The sequence below is a fragment of the Carassius auratus genome, unplaced genomic scaffold, assembly GCF_003368295.1.
Source record: "Carassius auratus strain Wakin unplaced genomic scaffold, ASM336829v1 scaf_tig00012825, whole genome shotgun sequence".
NCBI lineage: Eukaryota > Metazoa > Chordata > Actinopteri > Cypriniformes > Cyprinidae > Carassius > Carassius auratus.
In genome coordinates this window covers 11,824-39,067 of record NW_020524329.1, presented here as the reverse complement: position 1 = coordinate 39,067, position 27,244 = coordinate 11,824, and the positions used below count along the sequence as shown (strand labels likewise).

General features: G+C 36.4%; 1 protein-coding gene across 1 annotated transcript; it reads left to right on the top strand.

Moving 5' to 3' along the window:
- The first annotated feature begins 3,134 nt into the window (after positions 1-3,134).
- On the top strand, positions 3,135-27,009 carry LOC113073712 (fibronectin type III domain-containing protein 4-like). Its single transcript, XM_026246500.1, has 6 exons — positions 3,135-3,603; positions 12,292-12,407; positions 15,035-15,239; positions 22,379-22,468; positions 23,551-23,684; positions 25,819-27,009. Exons 1-6 carry the CDS (start codon positions 3,528-3,530, stop codon positions 25,858-25,860), a joined length of 663 nt encoding a protein of 220 aa, XP_026102285.1. The 5' UTR covers positions 3,135-3,527; the 3' UTR covers positions 25,861-27,009.
- The last annotated feature ends 235 nt before the right edge of the window (positions 27,010-27,244 follow it).

The following is a 27,244-nucleotide window of genomic DNA, read 5'->3' as shown; positions in this document are numbered from 1 at the left end:
TACGTAATAGTTCTTCTGTGTAGTCACTTCAGCAAAATTTCAGCAAGAAAGCAAGGTAAAAAAAAAAAAGATCCATTGTCCATTACGTCTGTAGCAATGTATGAAGCCTTAAAGAGTAGGTCACATTGTATTTTAAAGTGTCCTAATATTGTGTTGGAGTCCCCTACAATAGGTTTAAATGCATCTAAGGTCAGAAAACATTGTAATTTTCTCAGAAAATACATTTTATATCAGAATAATTTTTCAATGATTTCAAAATGATTTGTTCAAAGCAGTTCTGAGCTTCAAGGGGTCATTGGATACCCATTTTCCACAAGTTGATATGATTCTTTATGGTCTTAATGAAAAGTCTGTAACATATTTTGATTAAAACTTCTCAACGGTAGTGTAAAATACACCTTTTTTACCATCAAAAACAACTCTTGTCAGAGCAAGCCATTTTATAGCATTTTCCTTTAAATCTTAATGAGCCCTGCTGACCCCACCCCTCTCTTCCAAGCATTTCTCAGAGAGACCGTTTACTTTAGCCACATTCATCTTGAAACTTGCTAAATTAGCACATTATTAGGAAAAGGACTGATGATTTGCTTGAAGATAGGTGCATTTAGGTAGATTGGGGTGCATTCCTTTCAAAAATAAATGTAATCCACTGCATCTTCAGCTGCTCAGATGTCCGAGGTAAATGACGACTGCTATGTTCATTATTACATCCAACAATAAAACACCTCAGTTGCTTAGGAGACATTCTTGTTTACCTCTGCTCCAGTGGTGAAACAATGGCACACTGATGATGACAGCTCACTCAGGGCGGGTCTAAGGTAAGATGTCAGTCCAGTCTGTACTGAAACGCTACTGTCAATCAAACTATCATGGGAGGGGCCTGTATGTGTGACGTCACAAAGACAGGCATCTGAGATCTCCTCGATTTGAGAAAGGGATAAAAATTTTAGTAGAAAGAAAAGGGTGGTCATCATAGGGTGGTTGTGTACACACACTGTCAACACACATTTCAGTGCAATCAACTTGTAAAAGTGCATGTAGCATCTGATTACCTCTTTAAAGTTTGTAAACCCCTCCCTTCTATAAGCCTACTCTGCTATGATTGGTCAGCTAGCCAAGTCTGTTGTGATTGGTCTTTCCTCATACAACACATGTCAGAAACTAAACGCCAATTACCATAATATATATATAAACAATGATACTATAAGGTTATAGAAATGGCATTGATATTACCTTATCAGTTTGAGCCCTAGTCGAAGATGTTGCAGTTACTCAACCGGAAACTCTATGGCAAGCAGGACTTGATCAGGAGTTTCTCAGTGGTAAGTTTAAACTTTGTATACACTTTACATGATGTGACAGCAGTTTTATTCATTCATTCATTATTATTATTATTTACTTATTTGAGATGCACGTGTGGGGAACTGTGTTAGAATGCCCATGAGGCTGAAAACACAGCATCTTCTTCACATTGTGTAAACACATTAACTAGCGGAAGTCGGGGATTATGCAAATATTTTACCTTGTGACGTATATAGGCAGAAGATTCCTTAAGGAGGTTCAGAGTCAACTCTTTATTTTGAAAGATAGTATTTTTATTCATCATGCACTTTTTTGATTAACAACTTTGCAGACTGTTTACATCGCAGGAATGCTACGTTACAAACGGCAATATATATATATATATATATATATATATATATATATATATATATATATATATATATATATATATATATATATATATATATTAGGGTGACCACCTGTCCCGCATTTTGCGGGACAGTCCCGAAATTTGAAGCTTTGTCCCGCGTCCCGCAAGTCATAAGCAGTGTCCCGCATTTTAATTTCGTCTTCGTCATTTTATTTAATCGTCCTTTAAATTACATTTTCTACAATAAAAAAAAATGTTAATAAGAAAACACGTACTGAACATGCGCAGCGCAGCCGTTATTATTGGTTCTAGCGGCTAGCCAGAGCAGGAAAATAAACACCGAGAAAAAAAAAACCACTCCTGGTGAAAGTGAACTACAGCTACACCTGCCAGGAGTTCTAATGACACATAATGAATGAGAAGGCCCTACTCTAAGCTGCCAGATCAGACAAAAAATATAAATTCAAGATGCACTGAATCTGGTAAGAACGCATTTAATCTTTCTAGTCTTTCCTAATGGAATTTATATGCTTATTTGGAAATGTGCTTTGTAGCGATTGGATTATTATTTTCACTTAATTATTTGGATTGAATACACACGTTCTGTTAACGTGCTGTTAACGTGCTATTTATGTTGATATTTATTTTACTGATATTACTATTAAATATTATTAGTGACGTTCACAGCGCCGGTCAGCACCGTCATTAACATTTTTATAAACCCTTTTAGCAATTTAAAACATGTTAACATCACTGCAAAAAGAGATATCTAATAAAAAAAATCAATATTTATTCACCTAGTATAATAATAGTAATTTCTCTGCCTCGTGTCCCGCATTGTCCCGCAAAATCAGGTCTGCTGACCTGCAACAGAGCAATAGCCAGGTGGTCACCCTAATATATATATATATATATTTTTTTTTTTTTTTTTTTTTTCGAAAAACAATTTGATCTGCTCTTCAAGTTAGTTTGAAGCCAAGCAGCATTTTGTTGGTAGGCATGGTGAATTGTCTTAGTGACCAACAAAATGAGAAATCTGTCACGCGACATTCGCGATCGCGCGGGTTCTCCTTTTAAAATGGCTGTAAATTAAGTAAATTAATAATAATAATAAACAATTAAAATATCGGTAAATGTGACCGCACCTTTACAGAATAATTTCTGGACTATCCAATATATAAGAAACGATCTTCCTGTGAAGTCATTATTTTCCAAAACTGACTCCAAAACAAAATATGTTAATTTTTTACTATTCATTTATTTATTGGCTGCGTGAATGAGAGGAAAAGAAGATACCTTCTTCATGGAAATGCTTGGTTTCCGAAGGCTTTGAAATGAATGAGGGAACTCTCTTGAGTCTTGGCCATTGAGGAATGTAGTAACACTGAGATATCCACTATTGTCAGGATGCGCGCACATATATAAATAAATAAATCTGCTGTCTCTCTGACTCACGTTCGCGCGCATCAGCACTGGAGCTGACCGTGGTGCTGATCGCCGCACGCTCGTTCAAGAGCAACACTGGCACGCACGAGCATCAGGACGTGAACACCTCCTGAACTTGACGCTCTCTCACAACCTTCAGTTTCGTAGGGAAGCCTGAAAGAATCGAGCATGAACCTGAAGTGAGACGGAAGCATTTTGGAAGTCGAAGAATAGTCAGTATTAAACCTGATGCTGTCATGGACGTTCCGGCACATGTTTTAATAGGATTTGCGAACATGATGTCCATCATGAGATTTTTACTGTATTTCATTTAAGATGTTTTTATTTGGATTAATTTATATTCAGAATGTTGCTATAAGCAAACCCGTTTAGAAGCAAAAGAAGATAAATAAATCTATTTGGATTCTTGGACATTTGAAGTGGAGATATGGCTCGCGTTCTTGTCCTTGTTAACTCAGTCGGACTGTTGCTCTTCGGTAGTGAAATGTTTCTGGTGGGAGCAAGTAAGTTTATTCTTACTATGAAACATTTGTCTGATAAGCAGCGTTCTTTCTTGTATTGAATGGATGCACGTTAGCTTCTGCAGATGAGATGAGCTGAATCTTTACTGGTTTTGCTTGGATGCTCTGTTTTTGGGGGTCTTTGTGCGTCTGTGAGCAAAATCATGGCATGCAATGTTACATAAATCGGTACTTTCACTGTAAGTTTTATAGATTACACCTGTCAAAGAAAACATAACAGAATAGTTCAATATTCATTCTTAACTGCTGTTATATAATTGATCTATTATTTATCTTTTCTCAGCCATGAATTAATATAAGCGCAATGTCAACATGAATGCATGCAAACTGCAGAAGGTCATGTCTCGTACATGCATGGCACAACAGACACAATTGATTAAATTTAAACAGAGGGATCTGTGAGAAATTATGATCATGCCATTTGAAATCTGTCCTAGTTTGTCATTCAGAGCAGCTTCTTTGCTGAGATTTAGGACTGTAGAATAATTTAAATTCAATTTGGTTTCTTTGCCTTGAAAACTGACACCTGAAATGAGCTAGTTAATATCATGCAGATGACAGCACTTCTCAAAATACTACAGTAAAATCACCCTTGATTAAAGGAATAGATAACCCAAAAATAAAAATCTACTGAAAATTGACCTATCCTCAGGCCATCCAAGATGTAGATGAGTTTCATCATTGGAACCGATATGGATACATTTATCATTACATCACTTCCTACAAATGAATCCTCTGCAGTGAATAAGAATTAAAATTCAAGCAGCCCAATAAAAATATTACAATTATTCACTTAACTTTACGTTTTGTGAAACGAAAAGCAGTGTGTTTGTTATATAAAAAAACCCATCAAGACAATATAAAAGGTATAGTTCACCAAAAAATGAAAATTACCCCCTAATTTTAGTAACCCCCAAAGCCATGTGGAGGAATTTTTATATTTATTTTAGAATGTATAGGCAGTTTATTGATATTCTTGGACTACTGAATATTACACATTCACTCCCCTTATAAAGCTTGTAAGAGCCAGGACATTTTATATTTTATATATTTGTCTGAAAGAAGAAAGTCATATATACATGGGATTGCTTGAGAGTAAGTACATTTTGGGGTAATTTTATGGATGAACTATCCCTTTAATAAAAAAATATTAAAATAAAAATAAATAAACCAACAACAACAACATGAGCCCTCTATCTAAAATGTGTCTCATCTGAATCTGGGGAGAAATATGCACAGATCATGCACCGTTTACAAGCAAAACCTGTCTAAATAAATCTGTTGGTGGATTTTGATGTGAAAAGAAAACAATAGGCTTTTTCACTGCAGGAAGTTTTATTATGGATTATGGACAATATTTTTGACCAGAATAGATAGTTTAAAGTTAAAATGCTTTAATTAAATATTTGTTTCTTACAAATATGCAGCTTTACACTTCACAACATATGAATTAATGGACTGGAGTCATGTGGATTAGTTATTGAATTAGTTAGTGAATTATTGCTTTTATATTTGTACTCTCATTCTGATGTTATACTTTCTGCAGTTGATCCATTGGTAAAGAACTGATGTAATGCTACATTTCTACATATATGTTCCAATGGCCTAATATTAGATCAAGACTGAGTTTGATGTTGGTGAAAAACAAAACAACACAGACCTGAACTTCACTTAACAAACTTATGAGTACCAGACCTGATGTACTTATGTCCAGATGGAAAGCACAGCAGAAGCTCTTATCGCTAAAATGTTGAACTTAAATGCACAGCAAGCACATATGGGTGTGGGTGTCATGTGTATGGCCTTGTAGTGTATATCTGGAGGATTTGTGCTGAAATTGGCTGCCTGTAAAAAGAATTGTCAGACTTCCAATATTTTATCTAGCCCTCGGTGAGGCGACAGGAGAACTGCATCACCGGGCCAGACCTGGTGGACCATGGTCATCAATTACACTGACCTTAAACTGCCACAATTCCCAATTCCACCTCTTGTGGACCCAGGGAGGAGAAGTGTTCACGGATCACTGCTAGACCCTACAAACCAATCAAATGAATTTACATAGCTAGGAACGTCACTGACAGCAGGAAATGAGGTCGCATTTGTGCACAGGTGACGTGGTGGTGCAGAAATGCATGACTGTGCCATCTCACTAGTATTCTTTCACTAGTATTTACTCTATTTGTCTGTAGAGTAAAAAAAAGTTTAGTCCATGTACATTTTAATAAGTTTGGACAGACACTGAACATGTTTTCAAATCCTTTAAGGTTTATAGAATATATTATGAAACGAATCAGTTGATTTTATTGTATCTATAATAAATGAGATTATTGAAATATTCGATTTTTTTAAAAGCACACAGTGACAAATCAATACATGATCATGTTAATGGTACACTTTGAAACCACTTGTATTTCATATGCATACTTTTAAGATGACTGTATATGCTGTGGGAGATTATTGATGACATTTAGTTTAAAACAAAGAAAAGCAAAAATGCCTTTTCAAAAGGCGTTCAACATTTCCACACAATAAAATATGGACTCAATATCCACATGTACAGCTTTGTTTGTGTGGATTACTTTTCTGTTATGTGTCTTTGAAAAGTGCTTTGCCTTGAAATATAAGGATATAAAAATGTAATTATAGAGAAACATCAAGTGTTGGATACTAGTTTCAGATCTAATAGAAAACAAAATAATACTCTACAAGGACAAGAAAAAAAGTTCAGAAAAGGAAAGAAAATCTACCCTGTGCATTAGTGATGGGGAAAGTTTAGTGACTCTTTAATTAACTGAAGTCAATTTGTTACTTCAGCAGGTGGCAAAAAGTGAAATTTTTTATGAGTGAGTGCATAACCCTTTATATAACATAATCTTTACATAATCTAATGCGAGTGAATGTTGTTAATAATAATTGTCATGCTCAACCTATACTTTTCAGTTTTTTGAAGCTGCTTAAAATAAGATTTTGGACCAATGGAAATGGTCTACGGTGAGCACCATTCTCTTGCTTTAGATGGGGGAAAATCCTGGAATGTTTTCCTCCAAAATCATAATTTCTCTTCAGCTGAAGAAAGAAAGGCCTATTCTTGAGTTCTCCGTCTTGTCCTCAGAAAACCTATTGACTGTTCAAGGGCAGTGTGCGGTGTTGTTGTATAAACGTTGACATCTTGCTCCGCTGGGAAAGTGCAGTGTTCCCCTGAGGCTGAGATGTGCTCCCTCTGTGGCTTTGTGTTGATAGAACGCCCTCCAGCTCCATCTGTGAGCGCATTGTCTACCCTGAGAGGATCAGACAGCACATTTCACGAAATCTATCATGAAGCACTAAACCCTTACCAAAATCCATTGCATGCCTGCAGGTCATTAGAGCATGAGCTAACATAGTGGTGGACAGAGATGGTATGAGATAGATGTCAAATTTTTAGGCTGTGAAGAGAACTCTTTATTGCATTCAACAAACAGATCTCTTATGTAGCAAGAAGATTCGTTTAAATCCTCTATTCGGACGTTGTTCAAGCAATCAATAAGCACATTTGCAATTTAAACTAAAGTTAAACTTGCATGTTTAAGGTCTCTTTGAAGGAGATTTTGGAGCGGCCCGTGTCTGCTCTTAGATCATGGGGAACAGTTGAAGTGTTGCTATGTGCCCGTTTGCTGTGAATTACTCTGACAGGATGTCTGTGTCTCATGTGGCCTCTTGCTTTTTAACTGTATGCTCAGTGTTTTACCAAGGGTGACCTGTGCTACTCTTCCTGTTATGTAACAGATTTGAGTGCATCTGACTTGTGCTTGAGTGGTTTGAGACATGACAGAGATAACGATAGACAGTCTGATTTTACATCAAATGCATGCTTGCTTTTTGTGGGTTTAAGTTTAATCAGAGCTGTAAGCAAATCACTTCTTGTCAGATACTAATGGAAGTGTGCAAAGCTTGCATCAGTATATTCATCAGTGTTTGCAGTGCACATTTGTGAGATACTCCAACGTCTGACATTGTCCAGTTTAGTAACTGGATTTCTCTAAGGATACAGACAACATAAGTAGTTACTAAAGACTGATACTTTACATGTTGTCCTATATCTGCTGTAACATATATATGCTGTTTTCTTTAAAAAGAAGTGGAAGCTGATTTATTTAAGATTTAAGACATATATAATATATCATTAAATAATCTATTTATGCAGCTTAGCAGTGTAAATCACCATGTGTGGAAAACAAAACCATGGAGATGTACAGTATAATGCACTGGAAGATAATATTAGATTGAAAGAAGTAGGGGTGGGTGAATTATGTCTTTTTTTATTTTTATTGTATATTTTAATTTAATTAGACAGTAAGAAAATGCAATGCAAATGCTGACAGTACCACCATAACTCAAGTCTTCCTTTATCTAAACAGTTATTTTCCACATCACTAAAGAGCTTATGCCTGGCCATGTATCACAATTTATTGAAACTACCTTCAGACATGTGTAACCTCTGTTACTTCAAGGACAATGAGCTCTTGCAGGGGAAGAGCGATGTTAATGTCATGGCTAAAATGACAAAAACCTGATGAATTGTTTCATAAGAACCTTCTATTGCTGGTCAGTGAAGAATGTTCATTATATTAAGTTAATGGACTGAAAAAAAAAATTGGCAGTTCATTATGTATCATTCATTAGTACTTTCTGGACACTGGCATCAAACTAGCAGAATGGATTCTTAGTCACTGGGCCCTTGATGTGTTTGACATGGAAACATTTTGTTTCTGTTGCTGCTTTCTGTGACAAATTATCAGTTGTTTTCATGAGATATAATTTAACACACAAACAAATACAATTGTTATTTTGTCAGATGAGATGACCATGGCAGATGTTCTCCCATCATATGAGTTTATGAGAATCTTTCATTTTTCACTTCGGTGAGCATCTGCTGGACGGATGAAATAAAACTGGCCTGGCATTAAGTGTGTAACAACAACACATTATAATACTGATGTGTTTTCCTCTTACACTAATAGACATAACCACCAGTATTTAGTATTTCTACAATCTGACAATTGTGTCTGAAAATATCTTTAAACAACTGATTTTTCACCCATTCATTACAACCACAAATGCAACAATTGACCATCTTTATAAGTTAGTACTGATTAATAAAAAATAAATAAAAAAAGTTTATTGAGTTAATTTGAATATGTCATTGAATCATTCACTCAACTGATTTGTTCAACACAGCTGATTGATTCAGGATCGAAACACTGCTACTGTGTGTCACTTTGAGATTAATGACAGCTCTAGGTTTGTTTGGCAAACTGGCAAAACTGTGTCTAAAATATAAGTTACTCTATATTAACTTAATGTTCATTCTCACAGTCATTCTGTTTTTCATTGTGTCTACAGTCCATGTTCTGCTCTGGTTTGCAGCCTTTTACACATGTAAAATTGTGGAAATATCTTATATAGCATATATATCTTTGGCTAGTGTTGATGTAGAGCTCATAATAACCCCTTGCACACAGAATTACACAAAAACAACAGTGTAGCTATATATCTCGGAACTCATTAAAACGGAAGGTTTGGTGAATGTGACCCCATAGACTCTCTGATGTCGCAAGAGGTGGCCCTCTCCTTCCTCAAAATGATTACCTTTGGTGCAGAGCTGGAGTCAGACCTCTCTCCATTCAATTTACACAGCTATTGCTTAGGGCAAGGAAGACCAGCATAATAAGCCCTGACCCCTGTTGTGTATGATCATAGTTGCATGGAGATGAGCGCTGCTTTACTAGTGACCTCCTAGGGCGTCAACACGGGGCATTGATTATCAGTCTGATACGGAGTATGATCCTTCAGCATTGTGATGCATCATGGGTTTTGTTGCTGATTATTAGCTCTGGAGAATAGCAGACAAATGACAAATTCTTTAAATCCTTTAACTGGATATGTTGTCTAATTTATCAGAGGCTACAAATAAGAAACTCCATGGAAGGTGTCGATTTAAAAGTAGGGCTTTTGCCAGGCAGTGCCTTCCCATATGTTTATGCGCGCACACACACACACACACACACACATTACACAGACAAGATTTGTCAAGCATGGTGAAAACAAAGGGAGTATAGAAGACATGCTGTAAGAAGACATTTGTCAGTGGGCTTGAAAATTTTTCACAAATTATTTTGCTTGAGAAAAATGTATAGTTATTTTCATTTATTTATTTATTTTAATTTAATTAATTCATGATTTGCATCAAACAATAATGACAATTCATAGCAATAGAGCATAGACACCACAACTGTTATAGATCCGCTTACCCGAATGCCACAGATTTGTAAAAAAAAATTACCATTGTTTGGCAAATAAATAATCTACAGACACTTATAGTACGTACATATTCTCCAAATGTTATTATGCAACAATAACAATGGAATTTGTAGTAATGTTAATTTTAATTCCCCATTCCCCAACTCATTACTTGTAGTTTTCATCATTAAAAAATTAGTTTAATGCATTATTTGTTTTTCTGTTGATAGAACGTGCCTGCTCATGTTGGGATCTTTTGGTAAAAGATTTGGTACAGATCTGGATCAGAATCGTTTTACAACAAGCCACAACTCATTTCAGAACAGCTGTTATGTAACTTAGCTAAGAGTCTGTATTTGTTATTGTTGATGTCATTGCATTAGTTAGGGTACAGGAAAAAAAAACACACCCCTTCCCTTTTTTTTGCAATCGCCCACGCAGACACATAAAGTCCATTAGAGCACTGCTAAGAGGAGAAGCTAGAAAATGCTTTCTCAGTTCTGTCTAGTTCTCCTATCTATTTTCTCCAGAGTGACAGAGGCATGTGCTGGAGTATTGGACCTGCCACTGTTCTCCTCTGATTTTTGAGAGACTAATTAGCTTGTCCATTGCTTCCTAAACCATGATCAAGGACCCTACAGTTAAGCTGAATAAAAAAAAAAGACCCATATAAAAGTCTAGGACACATTGTGCCGAAAATCAGAAAGCAGTTTCAATAAATAGTCATGATGAGATCACTTCTGCTCTACAGTATATATTTAATTTCAATTTCTTTGTGTATTTTTTTTTATAAACCTTGTTGATTCTTTGATTAAATGCCTTTTGATTTTTGCCACTGTCAGTCTGATTTGAGTTAGTTTGCTTTGCAGCCACCTCTAAAAAGCAGACTCGTTTAATTATGAAAGAAGTGGTGAACTGGTAATATAGCAAACAGCATAATGATTTCAGTTTGCTTTTAGAGAGAGCTGTATTCCCTCAAAGAGCTAGTCGGTGAGTAAAGGTTTTACATTCGAAATCTGATTGGTCTTGGCAATCATCTCAGACAAGGACAGCAAATAAAACAGAGCATAGCAACATATTTCAAAACAGTGGATTTATTGTGTATTTTCATGGGAAGGTAATACGGTAGCTTGTTCATTACTTATTGCTCTGAAAATAGAGGGGAAATGTTGTAATAATATATCAGTTTAAGTATGGCAGTAAATTATTTCTATTGCTATTCCCCTATAATTAATAAGTTAGAATTAATAATTAGAATAAGTGGGCAATGAGCCCTGAGGAGTTATGAATGATATAAATTATTAGGGTTCAAAGATTCAAATGTTAATAGAATAATTGGTAACACTTTATAATAACTGCATGCTATTAATCATTAGTTAAGCATTAGGAAACAGTTAATTAATAATTTATGAAGCATTAATAAACATTTATAAGCAGTTTATAAATACAGATATAAATGCTTTATACCTGATTCAAAAGCATATCTATAATGTGTTTAATAATAGTTTTTTCATAGTTTATTAATGATCAATTTATCATTTCTAAATTAAGTATAGCATTATTTACACACCAGTTATTAAGGAGTTGTCAGTGGTTCATAAGATCACTTAGAAATTGTAAGTAAATGATTAATAAATTATTTAAATGTGCATTCATACATCTTTTTATTCAGACATATAGTAATAGTTACTTATAGTGTTAATACATGGTTTATTAACATGTATTTCTACTGTAATTCAGGGTTAATTCAGGTAGTTATAAAACATATGTAGTTGTTAGTTAACTATTTTTGTGAGCTCATCTAAAGTAAGGACTATTTATGCCTTGTAAAGCTTTTACAAATGAGATTTAAAGGCTGTTAATATTACTATGTTCTGTATCACTGTGTTGTGTTTGTTTCCGGTTTTTGTTTAGAAGATAACTGAGCCTTTAAATATCCTTTATAAATGCTTTACAAGGCATAACTAGTCCTCACTTTAGATGAGCTCACATAAATAGTTAACTGACCACTACTAAATGCTTTATAACTACCTGAATTTACTACATTTCTTGTGATCTTATGAATCACTGGCAACTCCTAAATAACTGGTTTGTAAATAATGCTATAATTCATTGAGAAATGATAAATTGATCATGAATAAAGTATGAAAATACAATTATTAAACACATTATAGATATGCTTTTAAATCAAGAATAAAGCCTTTATATCCGTATTCATAAACTGCTTATAACGGTCTATTAATGCTTTATAAATTATGAATTACCTGTTTACTAATGCTTAATTAATGATTAATAGTGTGCAGTTATCATAAAGTGTTACCGAATAATTATATATATATATATATATATATATATATATATATATATATATATATAATTTTTTTTTTCTAGACCGTCCACCTGCTCCAGTTAATGTTTCAGTTATGCACCTGAGAGCTGATTCAGCAACCGTGTCCTGGGAGGTGCCTGAGGGTGACATCATCATCGGCTTTTCCATCTCTCAACAGGTAAATCATTTTACAAAAAATATTATCTGTTAATTCTAATATTTCTAAGTATATGGGCACTGACAGCTTGTCTTCTTCTTTGTAAAACAAGTAGAATACACATTATTATTATTTTTATCCAATGTTTCAGGTGGTCAAAGGTGCATCTGAACACCCATGGCACACAAATGGGCGCAAATGCATTTGCTATTTACAGTAAACAACATGGCACAGGATGTGAAAATGATAAGTGCATCAGGCTGAAACTAGCAAAATACTGGTATATGATGGGGACCCTAGATATCATGTGAATGTTTTAATCTGAATTAAATCATACCTGATTTTATTATGGCTGAAAAACTGTATTGACCAATCAGAAGACAGGATCAGAATTTTTATATAAACGTTTGTAAACATTCATACCTCCATGCTACCTTTTGTTAAAAAATGGTGTGGCCAGTAAATGTGAATTTGGTAATATTTAGATGTATATTACTTAGATATCGATGTGATTACTGTCCTATCCTCATTGTAAAAGATTAACATGGCTGTTTACTAAAATTCAGAAGCTATTTATTATCTAGGTGACTGACTGACTGATTTCACATTAGAGCAATTACAAATTTATCTTTATCATGTTATGCAATATGTTGTCTGCATGTCTGTAACGGCTGTGCAGGCGATGCTCACAGATTAATGCATTATTCATTTAGCCAAAGACTTCTATCAGACTCCCCCACACCTAGAGGCTGCTTCAGAGCCCAAGGGCAGAGGAAAGTGCCTTGGATCTATTTGGAGATTTTAAAGACCAACCAAGGCAAAACTAAATGCAACATTAAGTTATAGGGCAAAATTATAGCTGAAATGAAAGGCTGTCGTGTTTGGCTCTCAGGGCTTCAAGAAGATCCTTTGGTGCCCTAATGTGTGATTTATACTTATTAGGTGACCTCATAGAAAGTGCTTACTGTTACTGTACTGCTGACCTCTAGACAGGGTGAGCCACTTGAAATGTCAGCAAATACCAGCGTAAAGCTGCAGGTGATGTTTCGGTGTTTGTGAAAGTTTTTGTTTGGAAAAACTTATAAATGTAGTTTAGACTAGGAAAGGATAGGACTACAAAACATCCCAGGAACAATAGCCCGTCACAACCCACAGTCAGGGCCGTGCACAGACATTTTGAGGGGCAGTGGCCTAAACCAAAAAAAGGGGCACTAAGGGGGTGGTTGCTTGTTAACACAAATTATCCAGTTATTACAAAATGTACAATTCAAAAAGAAGACAGTACACGCTCAAATACATTTCAGACTTTATTGTAGAAGTTTTGATAGAACATCACAATTACACATTACTGATACTTTTTTATATTTACTTGTTCCATTTACAGCAACACTTTTTTATTTGGTACTATGTCCTGAAATATCTTGATAACTAAATTTTTTTATGATTCATAATTACACATTGGTGATAATAAACTATTTACCGTCCGTTTTACATTTTGGTATTTACCTTTTCCTTTTACAGCAAAACCTTTCTATTTGGTACCATGTCCTGAAAGATTTCCTCAATAACCCTAATAACCTCATCTTTTATGATTGGGATGTCTTTTTCAATGGCCAGAAGCAGAAGATCAGAGAGTCGTTCTTGTCCACACGCATTACGAAGTTTTGTTTTGACCAGCTTCAACTTCGAGAATGAGCGTTCAACAGTGGCTGTTGAGACAGACAGGTAGTGTTCCAAAGATTTTCAGCAGCTTGAAAAGTGTTGGAAACACAACATGAGCATCAAAATCCTTAAATGTTTCCAAAATTGCACGGGCACTCATTATCTCTCTGTCTCTGTCTTCTTTTTTGTGAAGGCATTGTTGTTGTTTTTTTGTTTTTTTTTGGTTGTCTTGTCTACAAAGTGTGCCAACAACAGAAAATGTAGTTATTTGTATTAGATCTGATCTGATCGACTAATTTCGCAGATTCAACCACTGTCTTGCATAGCCTACCTGTTAATGCGACAGCTTTCGTGAACTGTCGTGTTCACAAGCGCCGCAGACACATACTGTGAGTGATGCTGCGGAGTGCGGAGCGAGCGGGAAAACCTGGAGCGGATTCGCGGAATCACCGGAATGCTTTGAGCGGAGCGGTGGGGAAAAGGGGCACCTCAGTCGATGAGGGCAGAGGGGCAGTGGCTCTGGCCACCGGGCCACCCCCCTGTGCACGGCCCTGCCCACAGTATATAATACCTCAATATAAATGCACCTCTTAATCATTGGATTTAGGTGTTTCAGTCAGACCCTTTGCCACAGGTGTATAAAATTTACAAATATTAGTGAAAAAAGGGTTATTCTAAAGAGCTCAGCGAATTCAAGAACAGATGGACTATGGAGCAGTGGAAACCTGTTTTGTAGTGTGACAAATCATGCCTTTCTGACTGGTAGTCTGGCAAGTCTGTGTTTGTCAAATTCTTGTGGAAAGCCTTCCCAGAAGAGCGGAAGCTATAGACCAACCCTATATATTAATGTCTATGCATTCAGAATGCAATGTCATTAAAGTCCCTGTTGGTGTAATGGTCATGTGTCCCAATACTTTATCCATATAGTGTATGTATATTTATATATAGTACTGATCTATAGAGATCCAGTGGCTTAACTCTTTCAGAGAATGGATGGCAAAATGCAGAGGTTTATCAGAGAGGTGAACACCACTAGCAGATCCTGTGTGCTGTGGGACCTGGAGGAGGAGACGGATTACATCATCCAGGTGCAGTCCATCGGCCTGTACGGAGAGAGTAAGGCCAGCAATCGTATCCACTTCAGAACCCTGAAGAAAACGGACCGCTTTCCCTCAAACAGTTCAAACCAAGGTAACAGAACACTTTCACTCTTATAAAACAATGCTATGGCATTCTTCCCAGTTTTTATGCAGGCCACCATACTGGAGCTTGACATTTTGTGTGTTAAAAATGTGAAACGTCAAATGTGAACAGAGCAGTGACTGTTTACATTCTTAGCAGATTCTGCCATTGTGTTCAATGGATCCTTTTCTTACAACCTAATTAATTATTGATGCACTTCACGCATGGATGCAGGTAGACCTTGTTACTGCCTCTCATTTTCAGCTTCAATCAGCTTGCTGCCTCCCAATATCCAGGGGGATATGCTGTATATTGGCACTAATAGTAGTCCAACTGAGTGTATTATTAACGTCCATTTTAATGTTGTGTTGATTAGAGATGTTTTTGAGAGATTTTCTCTTCAGTATGAAATCTAGCACAGCACTGAGAACCGGATAAATCAAGTTGCTTTCAACATGAGAGTTGCTATTTTTGCCAGCCATGTTCAGAACACCAAAACATCCAATCTCATGCACACCGACGCAGATGGAGTGCTCGAAATTAATCATCCAAGCATTCAAAGATGCACGTAGTTCAGAAATACACTCAATGTGACATTAATGCTCTCCTGCCTTGAACTGAAATAACATATTCAGCACATTAAGAATGTATCATCAAACTTGATTTGAAGACATCACTTTTGACTCTTGCTGACAGGAAGTTGTGTAATTAAGGAATTTCTCTGAAAATTAATTATTCCATAGAGCTTCATTTAAATTAAACTTCATTTAGAATTATTCCCAAAGCTCCTTTATGATTGAATCATATCATATCTCATATCTCTCTCTCTCTCTCTCTCTCTCTATATATATATATATAGTTTTTTTTTTTTGTAAAAGTTTGATTTTAGCTTTGTCTTGGCTGCCAGCTGTGTACAAGGCCAAAGTTTATGAATTGCATGGACAGAAGAAATCTGGGCGGAACTTACTGTCAACTCATTCTGAGCTATTTATATACATATATACAGTATATTGCCATAATGACCAGCTTGCTTGCTGTACATTATCCTGCTTGTTATTTGGCTTATTGCAATGTGAGTATATTATTTTGATTTGAAACCATTTATTATTTCACTTCAATTCAGTTTACAGTGTTCAGTATTGAGAGTCATAGTTTAAAAATCGGTCATAGAAAAACCCATTCTGACCCCTATTCTGAATATGATTGTAGATTATTTCAGATATGATGTTCAACATCATCTAAATAAATGAATACATATATATTAGATACAAATGACAACATGGGAACATGTTTCTCCCAGAGAAAAAAATATAACAATGCATCATTCAAAGTTCCAATTAGTGTAGTCTCTCTCAATGCATCAGTGCATCTGTCTGTGCTTCTATAATAATGTCTCATCTTGATGCAAAAACAGTTAAATTCCAACGCTCCCATCTCCATCCTGCAGTGCATAGATTTGAAATTAGAAGCAATAGACTTAGCAGGGAGTATTTGCCATCTGCTTACAAGCAGGAAACACGATCCAATGCAGAGTTCTGTGTTTCAACTCTCAAAGTCAAATTGTCATGATCACCCGAGGAATCTGACCAGAATCCAAACAAATCCAAAAAGGAAAGAAGTCGTCTTCATAAAGATAATAGAGAGAGATAGGAAAGTGTGCCAAGTCACTGAGTAATGTGTCTTTTTTGTGACTCTATACAGTTCCACTCACATCTCCGAGGTATTTTTGGCCAATGCTTCTCATGTGCTGTCAGACTGAGTTGAAGATGATTCCCAGTGGACTCAATTACTGTGATACTTCAAAGAACTGTGTCTGTAGAAGCCGAGTCAAATATCAGGCCCTGCAGGTCTAACAAACAAACCTGTGCATCCTGATGAGTTTTTTTTTCTTCTGTTGAGCACAAAAGAAGATATTTTGAATAAAGTTGGTAATTAAGCTCTTCGTTCTATAGTTATGAAATGGAAGTCAATGGCGATGTCAGCTGTTACCAACATTCTTCAAAATATCTTCTTATAACATAAAATATCCTTTGTGTTCAATAAAAGAAAGAAACTCCTACAAGTTTGGAACTTCAGGGTGAGCCTCAAAACAATCTGAACAATCTAAAGGCTCCTTATCCACTATAAAGTACTTTTTGTGCTAAGGAAATGTTCAATTAATGTTAATAAATCGTCATGGAACATCAATGCCAATAAATGCCAATAGAATTTTTATTTTTTTTATAGAGTGTTTATAGAGTGTTGGATTGGAACAACGTGAGTCAGTAAATGAAGGCAATTTGTGCAGTTGTATACTGATTCTCCTCATGCTACTCATAAGAATGTCACAATGATATATACATGTGCAATATTGTCTTCGAACTGATTTCAGGCTTGTGGAACTAATGAGCAGATGTCTTGCTTTTGGATCCTTGCACCAAAATTATGTTGTCTGGCATGTAGCAGATCCTTTTTAAAGGGCTCTAAAGAGATCCCCTGTTGGGCTTTTGGAACACAACCAGTTAAATAAACAGCACTGTGTCCCACATGAGGCTCTTATCTCTGGTGAGAGAGGTGGCAAGGGTAGGTTGAACCTGCTTATGGAGCACAGACAGCATTCATTTTCCACACAAGTGCAAAACCTCCACACTTATCGTTATAAATATTCATGGGGCTAATGAGAGGAGTCTATCCTGAGTCTTTAGCAGCAGAGAACATGAATGGGAGCGAATGGAACCCTTCATTTTCAATTTATGACAGCAGGTGTCTCAGTGACAGTGCTGCTTTCATCCAGAAAGCAACATCAATTGGAAAGAGTGGTGCTCTGGACCAACTCCACACAGGCTAAAACATATTTGGAGAAGGGAAATGGGCCTGAATTCAATCCCTTTAACACCGGATTAATAATAAAGACAGATGGCTGGGTGGATCAAGTAGTGGTGGTGGTGGTGATTGGGATGCTGGGAAATTGACCATCCTTAGGGCTTAACAAACGTAAAATTAATCACAAAAGCGGCTGACTGTGTTCTGCATACTTTTTTTGCTCTGCACAACTGTCGACACTTTAGTAGTTGAAGCATAGTTGAAGTTGCAGAGGAATATTGTTTTGGTCATCACATGAGTTGAGCTTCGTCTTCACAGTTCTGTTCGGATTAATCTAATGGCTTGTACCTTTATTTATGGATATGACATAAACATGCATCAACAAATGCTGAAAGAATGAAGTTTTCAGTGAAATCCATCCTGACAGCTCTAAAGTATAGATAATTATTATTGGTTTACCATAGTGATTTGGTGTAAAGTAAATACAGTTCGGAAGATGCATTTATAATGTAATTATTTACATTTTGTTAGTTTCAAATAAAAAAAATTACATAGTGTAGCATTAAACATTTTAGACTTCTTATAAAAACATGTGACATTTTTAAAGTCTATAAGAAATGGCCAAAGCTACGCCAATGGCTTTGGAGGTCCCTGAAAGTAATCAGGAGGAGAGGGAGAATTGTACGGGCTTGGAGATGGGCTGAAGGGTTATTTATACCCAAAAGAGGAATCAGGGAGGCAATTCAATTCAATTCAATTCAAGTTTATTTGTATAGCGCTTTTTACAAAACAAATCGTTACAAAGCAACTTTACAGAAAATTATGTTTCTACAATATTTAGTAGTAGCTAGTAGTTTGTGCACATTTGACAGGATTTTAGAAAAACTAAAAAATAATAATAATAATACAAGACGTAGTCAGCTAGACGATGAACTATCAATATTATTAATTAAGTTATTAGATGATTAAGTCACACATTTAGGAATAATTGTTAGTTCTGTTTGTTCATTCAGGGTTAGCATCATCTGAGGTCCTCTGAGGGTCAGCATCATCTCTTCTCAGGTGTTCTGGATCCAGACTGGAGCTTGTGTAAATCCTAGTTACCACGGGATGTGAATCCCGTGGCAAAACATAGAAACAAAATACAGACATCATTAGCATAGCTGCTGATCCAACAAAGTAAAATTAGTTTAACCCAAGCTAATGAATAAAAATGCACCTTTGATCAGAAGCAACTACACTCACAATTAAAAAGATACATTATTCGAATGCTTGGCGAAAGAGATGTGTTTTTAATCTAGATTTAAACAAAGAGAGTGTGTCTGAACCCCGAACATTATCAGGAAGGCTATTCCAGAGTTTGGGAGCCAAATGTGAGAAGGCTCTACCTCCTTTAGTGGACTTTGCTATCCTAGGAACTACCAAAAGTCCAGCGTTTTGTGACCTTAGGGTGCGTGATGGGTTGTAACGTGGTAGAAGGCTAGTTAGGTACGCTGGAGCTAAACCATTTAGGGCCTTATAGGTAAGTAATGATAATTTGTAACTGATGCGGAACTTAATAGATAGCCAGTGCAGAGCCTGTAAAGTTGGGGTAATATGATCATATTTTCTTGACCTCGTAAGGACTCTAGCTGCTGCATTTTGGACGACCTGTAGCTTGTTTATTGAAGAAGCAGGACAACCACCTAGAAGTGCATTACAATAGTCCAGTCTAGAGGTCATGAATGCACTAGCTTTTCTGCATCAGAAACAGATAACATGTTTCGTAGCTTGGCAATGTTTCTAAGATGGAAGAATGCAGTTTTTGTAACATTGGAAATATGATTTTCAAAAGACAAATTGCTGTCTAATATAACACCCAGATTTCTGACTGTAGAGGAAGTAACAGTACATCCGTCTAGTTGCAGATTGTAATCTACAAGATTCTGTGTAGTGTTTTTTGGTCCAATAATTAATATCTCTGTCTTATCCGAATTTAATTGGAGAAAATTATTTGTCATCCAATCTTTTACATTTTTAACACACTCTGTTAGCTTAGATAATTGGGAAGTTTCATCTGGTCTCGTTGATATATATAGCTGAGTATCATCAGCATAACAGTGGAAGCTAATTCCGTATTTTCTAATAATATTACCAAGGGGCAACATGTATATTGAAAATAGAAGGGGACCTAGGACAGATCCTTGTGGCACTCCATATTTTACTGATGATAAATGAGATGACTCCCCATTTAAGTAAACAAAATGGTAGCGATCGGACAGGTAGGATCTAAACCATCTTAGAGCCTGCCCTTGAATACCTGTATAGTTTTGTAATCGATCTATGAGTATGTCATGATCTATGGTGTCGAACACAGCACTAAGATCAAGTAAGACTAGAAATGAGATGCAGCCTTGGTCTGACGCAAGGAGCAGGTCATTTGTAATTTTAACAAGTGCAGTTGACAGATGACAGAGAGGACCTGGTGGTAATTTGGTTAGATCTGACCAATCCATATGGCTCAATACCTCATCAACTGGTAGAGATGGCGCTGGAGAGATACCATGTACCCCAGAAGGTGAAAGATCTAATCCTGGACTATAACAGCAAATTCAGCTTAAGAGTCTTCGCTGTCTTCAGACTGGCACCAGTTAAAAGTAGGTATCATCATCAGGTGCACCATCTCGGTGACCCTCTTCATGCTGGCTATGAACATCCTGGTCAAGTCAGCAGAGTCAGAGTGTAGAGGCCATCTCACCAAGTCTGCAATTAGGCAGCCATCTATTAGGGCCTTCATGGATGACCTCACAGTTACAAGAACAACAGTACCTGGATCCAGATGGATTCTCCAGGGGTTAGATAAGCTCATGCGTATGAGTTTCAACCCCCCCCCCCCCAAATTCCTGTCTTTAGTATTGAAGAAAGGGAAAGTGACTGATAAGTTCCATTTCAGAGAAGCACAGGCACGAGTACACCTGCAATATTAGGATGCTATAGCAGGCATCATTGTGAGTGTAAGGCAGTGGAAGTCCAGCAAGCAGAAGCTAGGCTGAGGCACAAGGCTCTCCTAAAGCCTGTTGCACAGGGCAGGGTTGGACTCTGAAACTTAACACCAAACCGATACAATACTGCCAATGAGAAGGAAAGGCGAAAGTTAGTACAGGAGGAGGTGCATGCTTTAGTGGAGGAGGAACGAGCAAGCAGGATAGTAGCAATGAGGAAATAGTGTGCCTGGATGAAGTGGATGCAGGCAATGGAACGGAAGGTGACCCAGCAGGACGTATACAATCAGAACCTTCAGAGGAGCAAGTTTTTGATCCGGGCGGTGTATGACATCCTCCCATGTCCAGCCAACTTGTTCACCTGGGGCAAGGTAGAAACTCCAGCATGTACCCTATTCCAAGAAAGGTACTATTGAACATGTTCTGAGCAGCTGCTCTCGGGTCCTGGGTGAAGGCTGTTATGACCAAGTCCTCGAGACCATGAAGTATGAGGAACTGTTGGAAAACCATATGCATGCCAGAGGAGGTGGGTTGCCGAGGGTTTGCAGATCATTGCCCCAGCAAAGCTTACAGGATGATGTAAATCATGGGCACAAGTCAGAGAAGAGCTATTAACAACAGCATGGAGGCTGCAGAGCGGGCATTAAGATGACTATGGCTAAAAAGGAGTGATGTGTGTAGACTGCGAAACACTACTTGGACACTGGCTGAAGCTTGATCAACTTCGGTCGAATGGCTTGGAAGAGGGTGTTTGTTGAAAAACCTGAAACACCCAATGACACCTGGAATCAACACTGATGATGTGTCCAAGTTGTGCATCATAGGATGTATAAACTAAATAAAGGTATCTAATTTAAATGAGTATCTTTTCATGTTTTCAAAATGAATGCTATCTCAGTCTACAGTTAATTTCCCTGAAAAAAAGACACATTTCTGAATAAAACATTCTGAATATTTTAAATAAATGAGTGTGTGTGTGTGTGTGTATACACCAGAAGTGTTATTTGTTTGGTTTTATTCCAGTTGATTCTACATTTATTTATTTAAATGGATTTATTTAAACTACCGTTGAAACGTTGGTGGTCAGTCACTTTTATTCAGCAAGGACACATTAAAATACACTTCAAATGAATGCTCTTCTTTGAACTTTCTATTTATCTAGAAATACTGAAATGTATCACACTTTCCACAAAATACTCCAAACATTTTTACAGTACTGCATACAAAATTTCAGATTCATACCTCAAGAATCAAAATCAAAATTTTTAATTTCAGAGTTGGCTTAGTGATAACTGTATAAGCTATAAATGATCATTCGGTTCTCAATACAATCACTCACAGATGACCCTCTGTCACTTCTAACAGATGACCCGACTGTCCAAGGCCTGGATAAAGCTCGACACTTGCAGACAGGAGAGATGATCATCATTGTGGTGGTGCTTCTTATGTGGGCAGGTGAGACACTGATGTCAGCTCAAAGGAAATGTGTCAACTGTTAATCCAAGTCGTGTAATTCTCTTCTGACTGTTTATGCCTACTGTTTGCAAACATTACCTCATGAATCGCTAACCTCAGAGAGAGACAAAAAGACAATGAGTTTGAGAAAGAAAGAGGGATCATATTTTGTCTAGGATCTGCTAATGGTTATTAATTTTTCACCTGAATAATTTCAACCTCACTTGAATTAAGTGGTGCTTAAAATTCCTCTATACATGCCAGCTCTAAAAGACTTCAAAGACCATAATATGCATTAAACTGATAAAATATGAATACTGGCAGAATACTGAGAAGGGCATGGGAAAGAGAAGCACTCCTCTGCTTACGTCAGGCACCGAGCCAGTCTGCCCCAATGTCACAAAATAATTCATGCACTCAATTGCAACTGCCACTCCAGCAAACAAGGAATGTCTTCACAACGCTAGGCTTTGACTACTGAAAGAAATTCTGTCTGCTAAACATGTCCAACATGAAGAGCAGGGGCAGCCCCACTGCCTGATTTAAAACCCTAGATCTATGCACATAAATGCTTAAAAATATTTAATAAATATCATTTCAAGTCCACTTGAAATGTAGTTAGTATTTTTGTGCCAAAACAGCCATATTTTCATCCTTTCTCCACACTTCCCCGCTGTGTCAATTTTGATCATACAAAAGGTGTTACTGAAATGTAAAGGATGTTCACTACAGTTCACATTTTTGGGATCACTAAGATTATTAATGATTTCAAGAAAAGTGTCTTCAAGGCTGCATTTATTTCATGAAACTGCAGTAAAAACTGCAGTGCATACTGACACTAAACTTCATACGAGACTCTCTATTAAACCACATGCTTTGTGATGAACTACTTAAGAATATGGGTCGACATACAGTGAGAGACAGATGTCAAATGAAGGTAAACAATCACAATCACACAATCACATTTGTTTATTCAGTAATCCAACCCTATCAGTCTCTATCAGGCTCTACCTATCAGTCTGGCTCTCCAGAGCTTTGTAGAGTTACAGTACAATGACTCCATGTCTTCTCTGTTTCTGCAGCTGTAATTGCCTTGTTTTGCCGGCAGTATGACATAATAAAGGACAACGATTCCAGCAACAGCAAAGAGAAGGTAAAACCATCCTCAGAGAGAACCACACCAGAGCACCACAGCGGAGGTCTGCTGCGGAGCAAGGTGGGACATCTGTAAACCTTTTCCTCAACATTAAACTGTCTTTCCTAATAACCTTTTAAAGAAAGATGAACATTTTGTCTGCATTTACTCTGCATTTACTCTTTATTTACCTGTATCACTCTTCTTCCAATTAAATTTCAAAGATATTGGGTGAACAAATGATGGACAGAACTGTAGTTTTTGAATTAACTCTTTGAATTAAACTCTCTCTTCAGTAAAGCACCCTATAAAATTTATTTTTTTTTGTTGTAGATGAATGTGCTGTAACATATTTTTTACTTTCAATTAACATCTGTCACCACATCAGATCACATATCACCAGTTCTGTATATTTCAGTGCATAACGGATATGCATTTACACTTTCCCCTCACAATTCCCCCAATTCCCCTGTTTTCAAAACCTCACATTGAGTTGAAACTGAGACACTATACTTTCAGTTAGCTCTTAATGAAACGATGCATTTCGAGCTAAGAAGATGGAAAAACAACCAAATCCCTTTAAACACCTGCAGAAAGGAGAAAAGCATTTAGATAGCTATCCATCTCACTTTTCACAAAGACTGTCTTCCTAGGGAGACCAATTGATAAAACCTTTGATTGAAAAAAACTTTTTGTTATTGGTCGGTTGAAACCTGCCAGCAATGAAGTATGAGGACAAACACTATAATGGCCAGAGCATCAGCCTGTCAACTCTAGGCCAGCCCTGCATTCCCTGACTCATGTGAAAAGCTTCAGGATCTCTATCTCTATTGTATCACATTTGTGGGGCCATAAACTAAGCCTGTGGAGCTTTATATTTGTGCAGACAATGCTACAACTCACTGTTAAGCATCTTTTTGGCTCTGATCAGTAGCGCTGAGCAGCTTGGAAGAGAAAGTGTGTCAGAATCATTATTTGTGTTGATAAATAATATAGAATAGTCAGACTGGGCTTCAATACAGATTTTTCCATTCACAAGGTCTTGAACTCATTCGGTTCTGATTCATATGTTTCAGTAATTTTATAAATATTTTTTCTGCTAATGCTGCAAATTAAACTGAGAATTAGACTGATTCAAATTGTTATCTCTTTTTGGACGATTTACTAAAAGAACCAGCTCAAAATAATCATTCATTTTGGGAATCAGACTCCACAGAAAGACATTCCTTGTCATTATTTTACAGTATTTTTTTTTTTTTTTTTTTTTTTTTTTTGTATAATTTTAATGATGCTCTTACTTTCTGCAAGGGATATGTAAATTTATTAATAGAACTGTAAATCATAACAATAACCATTTTAAAAGCTGACTACAGGGCCCAGATTATGAAGCGCTACACAAATACTGTACATTAGCATGCAGCCAGACTGATTTTAGAATTTTAAGAATCAATATTGAAATTGTTCAAATTAAGATTGCAATTAATAAAAAAATAAAAACATTTTACCCAACTCTCTATAACAGCACATAAACATGAGTAAACTAATACTAATTATAACAATAATGGCCATAATATCATAATATTTACTACTTTGTAGCATCCATGGAGATACAGACTGGAGAGAAAAGTGGAAAATATTACGCATGGCACTTAATTTTAGAATCAGAGACTTTACAGCATAATACGTTCTATGGATCAAAACCAGAGCTATTGACCTACATCTAAAATAAACCATCTCAGGAAAACCACCGTGTGCCTTTTATCCTTCCCATATACCTTTAGCTCTTCATTTGGCATTTTGTCTGTTTTGGAAATTGAGAGCGATAAAAAAAAAAAAAACAGACACTTCACATTTAATCCGATCTATGTGCCAACATTAGTCCTTATAACACATGAAAAAACAGGCATTTTAGATGCATAATAAAATCAATATCAGATCTTTCTGATGATGTCATCTCTTGCACCAAGACCCAGATGGCCTCAATTTCAACATACTGCACTGCTACAGAGCCAAATGATGTGCATTAATCTCTGTGTGCTTACAGCTATATATACAATAATCTCTAGCTGCAAATACATCCAGAGGCGCTCTATCCATCCAGGAAGCCATCATGTTCCAGACTGCCACATAAACGATTGCAGACGTTAATGAAACAGGCCCCTCGGAGGAGAATCCCATTTTTCACTAGTTTCCTTCTTCTTCTTGTCTGTTGCAGTTCCACCAGTCTGTGTCATCTATCAGCATCATTGAGGTGTGATGGGAGTGTTGGGGACCTCAGTCACGCTCTCCGTCGCACCACCCGCAGTATCTGAATGACAGTTTGTCGCACTTTCATCAACACACGGTCAAAAATCCATAAGCAACACTGCAGTATTGGCCCACCCATAAACACAAATTAAAGCAATCTATTGGAATTGTAAATAACATATATTGTGTATATGACTGGATGTCTATATTTTACCATGGATGGAGAATTCCCAAACCTCTTACTGCAATATAACAAGACTAATTCTGGGATTTTTTTCACTTGTATAGGAAGGAAATTGTATTTTTGTAAAGGCATTGGTGAAGTATGACAGGGTTTCTACAATTTATTTAGCTTGTGTTTTGTTTATGAATGCAAGTTTCATGATCTGATAGGACGTGTACAGAAGCAGGTCTTTAAATTAAAGAAATAGTATACCCAAAATAAATACCCAAAAATTAACCCAAGGTCTTGTAAGATGCAGATGAGTTGGTTTCTCTGTCAGAAAAAAAAAAATATCAACATTACATCTCTTGCTCATCAATGGATCCGATGCAGTGAATGGGTGCCATCAGAATGAGTCCAAACAGCTGAAAAAGCATCACAATAGTCTGCAAGTAACTCCAATCCATTAACTAACGTCTTTTTGAGTGTATTTGTATTAAACAAAAAATAAATAAGAGTCATCTATCCATAATATTCCTTTTCAATTTTTTGTGTCATGCAGTTTTTTACTTAGACTGAAGAGTTGTGGATTACTTGTGGATTATTGTGATGTTTTTATCATCTGTTTGGACTCTGGCGGCACCCATTCACTTCAAAGGATCCACAGGTAAGCAAGTAATGTAATGCTACATTTCTACAAATCTGTTCAGTTGAAAACTCATTTTGGATGGAATGAGGCTCAGTACATTTTCAGCAAATGTTAATTTTTCATCTGAACGTATCCTTTATGTTGGTGTTCTTATTCTCATTAGTTGGTAAGTGTGGTGGAATTGTGTCTGTTCTGCTTGTTAGAGAGAGCAGACTTATGCTAAATCTCTCTACTTGCAAATAGTTTAATTTCTTCACCTTCCATGACAGTTTTTATGTATCCTAAATATGACTACTAATGTTTATTTACCTATTTATCCATTTTGTTTTACTATATAATGATCTTAAAACTTGCCAGAATGAATAATGTACCTAATGTGTAAAAAAAATAATATTGAATTATTGGTCATTTTAAGAATATAAAGATGCTATAAACCTAACGATGAAAAGTGCATGGTTCTTTGAGTTAATTTTTTTCTTCTATTTCTCCATATCAGTTTTAATAAAGATAATGAATTACTGATGAAAGTTAGTTTTTTCTTGCTTTCTTATTGGCATCATAGCATATTTGGTGTATGAGAGA

Bases quoted from the DNA above. Each gene is read 5' to 3' on its own strand.
- LOC113073712 (XM_026246500.1), top strand. From the start codon at position 3,528: ATGGCTCGCGTTCTTGTCCTTGTTAACTCAGTCGGACTGTTGCTCTTC. The intron at 15,240-22,378 runs GTAACAGAACAC...CACTTCTAACAG, and splicing joins CTCAAACAGTTCAAACCAAG to ATGACCCGACTGTCCAAGGC. The intron at 22,469-23,550 runs GTGAGACACTGA...CTGTTTCTGCAG, and splicing joins GGTGCTTCTTATGTGGGCAG to CTGTAATTGCCTTGTTTTGC.